We start from the raw sequence: 10895 nt of genomic DNA on the forward strand, positions 1-10895 counted from the left end.
ACAAAGTGACAAAACACGTGTTCTGATTTTTGCGATTTTCGTTACAAACATTTTCAATTTGAAATAAATTTTGTTCGTTTAAATTTTGTAATGAATAAAAGAAAGTGTCAATTGTGGATAAAATATTTAAGTTCAAAGTTGTTGTATTTTATTTTAAAAACATAGAAAATACGTCTTGTCTTATTATGATGTACGATATTTAAAGGTTAGTTTCACATGTGTTATTTTTTTTAATTATTATAATAAAAGTAAGATTAATTTCTATATTCATAGTGCTATTCATTTTTTAAAAATTACAATTTAAAAAATATTACTAATTATAATTATTGTTATTGGTATTTTTATTATTGTATTCTTATTATTATCATTTAAATTTTAAATGAATTTTGAAAAGTAAATATTTTGTCCCATAGGTATAAATATAGGGAAATTTGACATTTTTAATTTGGCTAAAAGTTTTTGTTTTTTTGTATATTTTTCAAAAATGGAATCAATGATATTTTTCAAATTTTGTTATATTAAGCCTTTTACGTGATATGAATTTTTAAGTAAACTATTTTCAAAAAATTTGATACAAAAAATGACTGCAAAAATAATTTTCAAAATTTTTTTGCAATTTAATGATTAAAATATCTTATTTTTAAAATTGTATCCCTTGATTTTTTTTTAATTTTCAAAAAATCTATTTCTTTTTTAAAAAAAATTTTAAACCGGTTCTCGTTGTGTGGAGAAACAATTTTCTCAATTTTTTTGTAATTTTTTAAAAAATTTTCGTAAATTAGATTTTTTTTTTTATTATAAATTATAAATAATTATTTATTATTATTTATAATTATAAATAAATGAAAATTATAAAAATAACATCGAAAATTTAATATTTAAATTGCAAAAAATCTAGTAAATTTTTTTTCTATCAACTTAACACACAGATTCAAAATAAAACTTTTATGCATTTTTAAAAAAAATTTCGTGTAATCAAAAAGAAAAATTATTTTAAACAATAATAATTATTATATTATATTATTATACAGTGTTTTTTTTAAAAATAATTAATAAAGCAATCAATAAATATAAAGATATATATTAATAAATGTATTTGATTGGAAAAAAAATCAAATATTAATTTTAAAAATGAATATCCGAACACCACAAAAATCACCATTAAAATGTAAAATTGAAAATGTGAAAAATGAAATTAAATCTGATAATGAAACGGAAACTATTCACATGAATTTGGATGATAATAATTTTTTCACACCATCAAAATTAAATAATGATCTCTTTGATACATCATTATTGGATGAGAATGAAATTGTAAAAATGGTTCATAATACAGACAATATACTTGATTTTGATAGTATACAACTTCCAAATAATTCAACAATTTTAAATTATTCTTCATCTTTTGATGAGAATTTTAATAATGAAAATTCAATGAAAATATCACCTGTAGATCCTTTATCACTTGACAATGAAAATATAATTGAATCGAAAGAAATATTTGTCAATAGATCAAGGCCAAGAAAAAAAATAAATTATAATGATTGTTATACTGAATCTGATGAAGATTCTTCATTATCAGAGAAAGAAAGTGAACAAGATAATTATCATGATAATGATAAAGAAGAAGATGAAGAAGAAGCTGAAGAACTTTTAAACAAACTTTTCAAAGCTCGAGAGAAAAATTTAGAAAAAGAAATTTTATCATCTGAAACAATTGAAGTATGTTTAATATAATAATTAATTTAAAAAAAAAAATAAATTTATTTTTCAATGAATTAAAATTAAATTAAAATTTTTTTTTTGCCATGAAACCTAAAGTAATTTTTAAAAAATATAAATTCAATGTTTAGTTAAATTATTCTTATCAAAGAAAATTTTTTTAAATTCAAAATTTTATCCATTTTATGAAATCATAAAAATAAAAAAGTACATTGCAAATATATTTAAATTTTTTTTTCAAATTATTTATAATAAAATTTGATGAGCCAAAAGTTTTGAACGTTCAAATGAATAAAATTTATTTTGCAACTTCTTTAAGTACGAATTTTATTAAAAAATATTGTTTTAAATATCTAAATGGAAATTATTAATTTAATATTTATTTAATTTACTATTTTATTTTACATTGACATTATAATTTTTAATAATTTATACATTGAAAAAAATATTTTATTCATTTGAACGTTCAAAACTTTTGGCACATTAAAATTGAATAATTTTTCAAACGAGTAAAATTTTAGTTTTTTTTCCCCACTTTTATAGAGATTAAACAATTTAGTGATCAGATTAAAACATGTTGTTCCTCCACAACATAAAGTGGAAAATTCAGCTGGCTCAAGAACACTTAGTATAAAAGAATGTAAGGAATTTGATAAATATTCTAAAAGAATAAAAACTAAATTTTCTGTAAAGGAAGATGTAATTATTAAAAAAAATTGGAAAGAATTTTGCAAGGTAAGTGTATTTTAATAAAATCAAAGAAAAATTCAATTTATAGAATTAATTAATTAGTATAATTAAATATGTAAAATTAATGTCATTAATTTTTCATTCCTACTTTTAATTGTTTATTTCTTTTTAAGTATAAACGTGAATTAAATCAATTATTATCAATTTGTGTAAATTTAACAAAAATTATTTAAATTAAATGAATTTTTACATATAGTTTAAAAATTATTAAAATTATTCACACTAATACTAATTATTAATAAAAAAAAATATTTAAAAATTCATTTATTTAAATGTTTTCACTGTATTGTAATACCTATACAATTATATAACAATTTAATTATTTTTAAAATTAATTATTATAGTAAAGTTCAAAGTTTTTTTCAACTCAGGTTATTTTTAGATTTTATTATTATTTTTTTTTTTTAACCAAATAATTTTCATCAGTAAAAATAATGGTTAAATTTGACTAAAAATAAATTTTACAGTAATTAAATTTTAAAAATTCGATTTTTTAAAATAATTAAGAAATTTGCAACAAATAGAAAAATACATTAATATAATTGAATTCACATAATAATTGCGAGTATGACATTAATTAAATTTTAACAACAACATCAACAAAATCAAAGTTAAAAATAGTAAAACTATAAAATTCTAATTAAATTTAACATTGAAAAAAATTAATTTTTTAAAAACAATAAAAATTTTAATATTATGTGAATTTTTTACAAAAAAACTAAAGTTAATTGTTAATTAATTAATAATGTAAATTAATTTTTCAACTTTTTAAAAGTTTATTGACTCTGAAAAAAAGTGATGAGCTTTTTAATATTTTTATATTTATTTTTTAATTGCGCGAGAGAAGAATTTAAAAAAATTTTTTTTTTTGTTTTGATTAAAGATTCATGACTGGGATGAAAATGATGTACAACCTTTTTTGCTTCTGAAACATCAGGGCAAAATATATATATCCAGTTATCTGGAGAGAAAAAAATTCGTTCAATTTTTAGCCAAAGGATTACCATATCGAACTTTGTTTAGTGTTTACAAAAGGTTTCGATATTTATTTAGTAATCGTAATTTGTAAGTAAATTATTAACTATAATATTAATAATTATTATACCCATTACAGGTTTTTTTTTTTTTACAAATTTTTCACTTCGTTAATCATTATTAATTATTTTAAATAACAATACTTTCCAGTCAGTTTGATAAAATTTTTATTTTGAATCCTTTAGAAAAGGACGATTCACACCTGAAGTGGATAAAAAAATAATGATTTTCATGAACTGTCCGAAAACTGATAAGAATAAAAAAATTACTCAACTCTCGAAAATTTTAAGTCGAACTCACGAGTCGATTTTTCGAAGGTTTAAACATTTATTGAAACTCAAAAATGACATTAAAAGTGGAAATAAGAAAAAATGTAAGTTTTTTTTTCCAAAATTATTTATTTTTTCAAATGAAAAATAAAAATGATTTAAAAATAAATTTTTTGTACATTTGATAAGTTTTTATTATTTTTTTTTAATTTTACGCAGTTCAGCAAAAAGTTGAGTGGACATTGGAATTAACAGAATGTTTTTTAGAGAATTTAATGAAGTTTACTTTAAGTAAAAATATTAAAGAACTGAAAAATCAAAAAATTCCTCAAGTTATTTGGAATGAATTAAAAAAAAAGATGAGAATTGAAGTAAGTGCTTTAAAAAATTTTTGGTTCAGGAAATTACATGTGCAACTATTTTCAACAGATCCAATTTATTTGACCAACATAAAAGTAAAATTAATTGAAATGTAAGTTATTCTTTGTATTCAACAATTATTTTAATGATTTTCAATTATTAGGTAAATAATTTATTTTTAAATAAGAGAAAAATTAATTAATTTTTTTTTTCAAAAATAAGAGAAATTTAAATTAATTTTTTTTATCTTTTAGCTTACATTCATCTGATATAACGAATGTTAAAGAAATTGATTGGAACGAAATGTTAAATTATTTTGATGGTTTGACTATAAATTTTCTTTGTGACATCACTTATCGAATGCTTAAGCAAACTAAAAAAGAATTAGAATCATCAAATTTTGTCGGTACGTAATTATTAACTGTATAGAAGTTATAATTTTTATAATTAATAATTACAAGTGTTATTAATTTATAAAAAAATAATTTTTTTTTTGCAGAATGTGTAAATTACCTGTACGAGATAAAAATTCCTCAACTAAAAAATAATTTTAAAGATAAATGTTTACCTCGACTGTGTTATAAGAAGAAAAAATTGACAATTTTCGATGATATCGAAGAAATTGAATCTAACAATAATGAGCTATCAAAAGATGACTCAAGAAGATCGTTGAAAAATTTTAAAGAGAAAAAAATTAATTATCCAAAAAATAAAAATCTAAATTGGACATTATTATTACGTGAAAAATTTTTAAAAATGCTTCTCAAATTAATGATTATCAATGATATTGAAGAATTAAAAGACGCTTTAATTCCTGCGATTATTTGGGAAAAAATGTCAAAAAATTTTCACGTTCATCATAAGAAATTAGAGAATTTGTGGTACAATGAAATGCACATGCAACTTTATTCTCCAAATCCAATTTATTTGAACGATTTAAAAATAACACTGATAAAATTGTGAGTTCAGAAAAAAAATATTTTTATTAAATAAATACTAAGATTTTGATTTTATATTTTTTCTAATTAATTTATTTATGAAAACAAATGAAATAATTACAAAAAAATTGAATTTTGTCATTAACTGTTAATTTTGAGAAAATATATATTTTTTGTTTGCAGAATCCACGGGAAAAATATTAAAAATAAAAAAGAAATAAATTGGAATGAAATTGTTACTTCTTTTAATGGATACACGACAAATTTTCTTTCTCAAGTTTTCAATGATCTCGTTGATGCTGCAGTTGAAGAAATCGAAACCTCAAATTTTTCAGGTACATACAATTTAATAATCAAAAGCAAATTTACTTAAACAAAATTTTTTTTTATTTTACCACAAACAGCCTTAAAGGGCAATTGTTATATAATTTGTTTATAATAATTTTTGAATGTAAAAACTTTTTTTTACTACTTGTCTACCCCTAAACACTAGGGGTAACTGCAAGTCTTTCATTTTTTTTATTTGCAGTCTATTTAAATAATTTTAAACTAAATTTGAATACACCTACAATCTTTACATTAAATATCAAAGAATACATTATTAATTGTAGTTATTTTATTTCAAATTGTTATTATTTAGATGAAAAAATAATAATATCCAGGTGACTGTTTTAGAAACATTTTCCCTACTTCCAGTAAAATTACTATATAATTTCAATATATATTGAAAGTAAATGTAGAAAAGTAATATAATAACTGCGATTTTGTCCTCCCTGCATGCTTCTGCCATCTGACGGCGACAGAACGCAACGAAACATAAACAAATGCTTTAATTAATATTACTATTATAATTTCAATATTCAGGTATAGAAGGACAATTAATATAATAGAGTGTCATAAATGGTTTATTATGACTAGACTTCCAGTCGATTCTATTGTTGTTATCTCTCCTTACATTTTCCTTTGAATATTCAATATTTTAATTTAATATTTTATCACAAATTAATTTTTTGACCACAATTATGAAGCAAATTCGAAAATTCTTGTTTCCTCTCACTTCGAACTCAATCAAAATTATTAAAATTTCAATTACCTATTCAAATTTTACGTTATGTAAAAATGTACATTTTTTTCTACCTTTTGAAACTATAATCATATTCCATTATGAAAAATTGAAGAAAAATTATTTACGATACTACAAAATTTTTTTATTTTTTAAAAATTTTATTTAAAAATAAATAATTTTTAGAAATTTTTTTAAATTCATACAATTGCTTGTTCAGAATCACTGAAACAAGCATTTTAAAAAATTGTGGATGAAAAATAATAAAGAAGTTTAAATTTTAGTTTTTTTAGTTTCAGACCTCTTATTATACAGCTTTTTCGACTTTTTATCTAAAATACGACTCTTTTTTCTAATTATTTTAATAAAATGCTACTTTTTCGACTTCTTTTTTACATTTTTTTTCCAAAATTTAAAAAAAATACGCTTTTTTTAGTATATGATGCAAATATTCTTCAGATGTTCTTTATTTTAATTATTTAACAAATTTTTCACTAAAATTCTTTACTAAAAAAATTATTTTTAATAATTTTAATGAAATTCTTCACAAATTCAATTATCTTAAACTGTTTTTCAATAAAAATTTTTATGAAATTTAATAATTGTATATAATTTTAAAAAAATTAGCAAATAAAATTGCCAAAAATTTTTAATTCAAAATCACTTGAAATTTAATTATTTGCAAAAATTTTAATTTTTTAAAATGATTTTTATAATATTCTTCGAAAATTCAATTATCTAAAAGCATTTTTCATTTAAAAAAAATCTTTGAATTAAATATCAAAGAATACATTATTAATTGTAGTTATTTTATTTCAAATTATTATTATTTAGATGAAAAAATAATAACTTTTGTGCTTCCTGCATGCTTCTGCCATCTGACGGCGACATGACGTAACGAAACGTAAATAAATACTTCAAGTAAAATGACTATTATAATTTCAATATTCAGGTATAGAAGGACAATTAATACAATAAGGTGTCATAAATGGTTTATTATGACTAGACTTCCAGTCGGCTCTATTGTTGTTATCTCTTCTTATTTATCTTTCAAATATTTAATATTTTAATATAATATTTTAACAAAAATTAACTTTTAGACCACAATTATTAAATTCGAAAATTCTTTTTTTTTTATCTATTTATTTCAGGTCGAAATTTTAATGTTTTAATTTAATATTTCAACACAAATTGTGCTCCCTGTACGCTTCTGCCATCTGACGGTGACAGGACGTAACGAAACATAAACAAATATTTCAAGTAATATTACTATTATAATTTCAATATTCAGGTATAGAAGGACAATTAATACAATAGGGTGTCATAAATGGTTTATTATGACTAGACTTCCAGTCGACTCTATTGTTGTTATCTCTCCTTACATTTTCCTTCGAATATTTAATATTTTATCAATAATTAACTTTTAAGACCAGAATTATGAACTAAATTTGAAAATTCTTGTTTCCTTTAATTTAGAATTAAATTTTGAACAATTAATTAATAAATGGGAAATTTACGCACAAAATTCTAAAGCAAATTTATTAGAAAAAAAATTGAATTAAAAAAATTTAAATAGCTAAATGATAGAACATCTAATTAATTTACTTTTTTATACCATAGATTTGTATTGTAAATAAATTAATAGTATAAATTGATTTAAAAATGTTCTTTAAATATTTTTTGAGAATGAAAGAAATAATAGATATTTGATTTAAAATCTTTTATTCAATTGATAATTCTTTAGTTTATTTTCGAAAATTTTTTTTTTTAAGAAGCTGCGAATTTGTGCTCCCTGCATGCTTCTGCCATCTGACAGCGACAGGACGTAACGAAACATAAACAAATACTTTAAGTAATATTACTATATAATTTTAATATTCAGGTATAAAAGGACAATTATTAATACAATAAGGTGTCATAAATGGTTTATTATGACTAGACCTCCAGTCGACTCTATTGTTGTTATCTCTTTTTATTTTTCTTTTGATTATTTAATATTTTATCATAAATTAACTTTTTGACCACAATTATGAAGCAAATTCGAAAATTCTTGTTTCCTCTCACTCAGAACTAAATCAAATTATTAAAATTTCAATTACCTATTCAAATTTTACGTTATTTAAAAATGTACATTTTTTTCCACCTTTTTTTGAAACTATAATCATATTCCATTATGAAAAATTTTTTACGATCGTCTTTCTTAAGAAATTTTTCCTACTTAAATAAAATTTTTAAAATTTTGTCTTACAATTAGTTCGATTCTGAAATATTCAAAATAAATTTTCTTGATAATATTCTTATAGAATTATTCTCATTACAGAATTAATAAAAGAAATTTAATATTTAATAACATTAGTTATTTAAATTAAAATATTCATAAACCAATTAAATTTTGTTAAAATAAAAAAATCGACTTTTTCGACTTTTTTTTAAATGTAAAACTAAAACGACTATTTTTGTAAGTCGATAAGAGGCCTGCAATCATTAAAATATATTAAAAAACTAATAATATTAATTTCAGATGTTATGAAATATTTGTATGAAACAACATTGATGAAAATAATAGAAGAACCAAATGATAAATTTTTGCCTCGAATAATTTTTGAGAATGAAAAAATTCAAGTGATAGACGAGAATCTTGAAAATAATGAGGCTTATACGAGAGAAGAATATTATAAAAATGAAATTACTGATAAATCAGAAATTGATTTATCGATGAGAGAAGATTTTTTAAAAGTATTACTTCATTTAAATTTAGATACAAGAATAGAGAAACTTAAAGATGCTGTGATTCCAATGGTTGTTTGGGAAGAAATGGAAAATCAACTTAAAATTGATAAAAACATTTTACAAGATTTGTGGTACAATGAATTACATTTGCAATTTTTTTCCCCAAGTTTCATTTATTTGAATGACATAAAAATTAATTTAATAGAATTGTAAGTTATTAATTATTATTATTATTAACAACTAATCATTACGTTTCTGTATATTTTTCTAATATTGTTCTTTTTCAGAATCTACAAAAGGAATTTAACTGATGAGAAGAAAATTAATTGGAATGAAATTTGTTCTCATTTCGCTGGAATGACGATTGTTTTTCTTTCTGAAATTTTTCATGAACTTGTTAATTTTGCTTCTGAAGAAATCAAGTCTTCAAATTTCTCTGGTAATTTATTTTCTATTTTCTTTAAAACAGTTTTCTTAAAAGTCTATTAAATATTTATTATTTGTTCTATTACTTACTACAAAAAAAAACTTTTTTTAATTTTTTGTTTCAAAAATTAAAAAAAAATAAACAAAAATGAAAAAAGAAACTTTTTTTTTACAAAATATAACAAAATAAATTTAAAATTAAAGTTTATATTTTTTTTAAAAAGAAAATTATAATTAGAAAACAAATTTTTTAATAATTATTGTTTTCAGACATTATGAGATATTTGTATGAAATAATGTTGTTGAAATTAAAAGAGGGAAAATTTGACAAATTTTTACCTCGAATAAAATTTGAGAATGACACGATTAAAGTAATTGATGAGAATTTTAAAAATAATGTAATTTGCAAGAATGAGACAAATATTGAAACGACAATTGCAAATAAATCAGAAATAGATTTAACGGCGAGGGAAAATATTTTAAAAACATTAATTCAATTAACAGTAAACACAAAAATAGAAGATTTAAAAGATGCTGTGATTCCAACGGTTGTTTGGAAGGAAATGGAAAATCAACTTAAAATTGATAAAAACATTTTACAAGATTTGTGGTTTACTGAATTATATTTGCAACTTTTCTCACCGAATCCAATTTATTTAAATGACATAAAAATGAGTTTGATAGAATTGTAAGTTTTTGTTTTAACAAAATAATTAGAAAACTAAAAAAATTAGTTTTACAATTTTTAAAATGTAAAATTAAATTTAAAAATAATATATATACTTAAATATTTTCTAATAAGTTTTAATAAAAAAAAACTTTCCAGAATCTGCAAAAGACAAATAACGGATGAAAACAAAATAAATTGGAATGAAATTTCTTCTCATTTCAATGGAATGACGACAATTTTTCTCTCCAAAGTTTTTCATGATCTCGTTGATACGATAACAAAAATAATAGATTCAAAAAAATTTTGTGGTATATTTTTATGTTTTATTCTAAATATTTTAAATATTATTTTAAATAAGTATATTTTAAAAGCATGTATGTATTTTAATTTTTGTCTAATTCAAATTTTCGTTTTAATTGTTTATTATTAATTTTCTTAATATTTACAAAACTAAAATAATAATCATAATATAATTTTTTATTTTCAGATATTCTAGATTATTTACAAGAAATAACGTTTGATGAATTAAAAAATGTTGCTTTCGATCAACAATTACCTCGAATAATTTTCAAGAATGAAAGAATAATCATTCTAACCGAAGAAATGAAAAATGTTCTGAATTGAGAGAAATAAATAATAAGTAAGTTAAAAAATTCTTTTAAAGGTTAAAAATTTAATGACAAAAGCTGCTAAAACATATAGTGAAAAATAATTTAATTTTTGTTTTTTTTAAATCCATTTACAAAATTCTAAGTAAATGTTACTTTATTATTTTTAAAAATTGTATTTAATATTATTGTTTTCTTCACAAAATTCATAATAAAAATATTTTTTTGTAATTTGAAGTAAATTTATTAACATTTTATCATATGATTTAACAGTTTTTATATAATTTATAATCATCAAGAAATTAAACAAATAATTACAAACTG

The 10895-nt window shown here is 20.0% G+C and overlaps 1 protein-coding gene across 4 annotated transcripts in view; it reads left to right on the forward strand.

The window, feature by feature from the left end:
* Nucleotides 1–20: 20 nt before the first annotated feature.
* Nucleotides 21–10895, forward strand: part of LOC127290448 (uncharacterized) — a 52699-nt gene continuing 41824 nt past the window's right edge. For all 4 annotated transcript variants that reach the window (XR_007844349.1, XR_007844351.1, XR_007844350.1 and 1 more), the window contains exons 1-14: nt 21–205; nt 1032–1722; nt 2266–2457; nt 3356–3537; nt 3693–3880; nt 3996–4248; nt 4391–4542; nt 4636–5095; nt 5258–5409; nt 8659–9076; nt 9155–9306; nt 9564–9981; nt 10120–10271; nt 10451–10603. Coding sequence is in view for 1 of the 4 variants with exons in the window: in XM_051319009.1 (XP_051174966.1) it covers nt 1132–1722; nt 2266–2457; nt 3356–3537; nt 3693–3880; nt 3996–4248; nt 4391–4542; nt 4636–5095; nt 5258–5409; nt 8659–9076; nt 9155–9306; nt 9564–9981; nt 10120–10271; nt 10451–10587 (3447 nt within the window). In the remaining 3 variants the exon portion in view is untranslated. The remainder of the gene's footprint in view (nt 206–1031; nt 1723–2265; nt 2458–3355; nt 3538–3692; nt 3881–3995; nt 4249–4390; nt 4543–4635; nt 5096–5257; nt 5410–8658; nt 9077–9154; nt 9307–9563; nt 9982–10119; nt 10272–10450; nt 10604–10895) is intronic.

This window comes from Leptopilina boulardi, unplaced genomic scaffold, assembly GCF_019393585.1.
Source record: "Leptopilina boulardi isolate dan_hultmark-lab unplaced genomic scaffold, ZJU_Lbou_2.1 LbouV2_69, whole genome shotgun sequence".
Lineage (NCBI taxonomy): Eukaryota > Metazoa > Arthropoda > Insecta > Hymenoptera > Figitidae > Leptopilina > Leptopilina boulardi.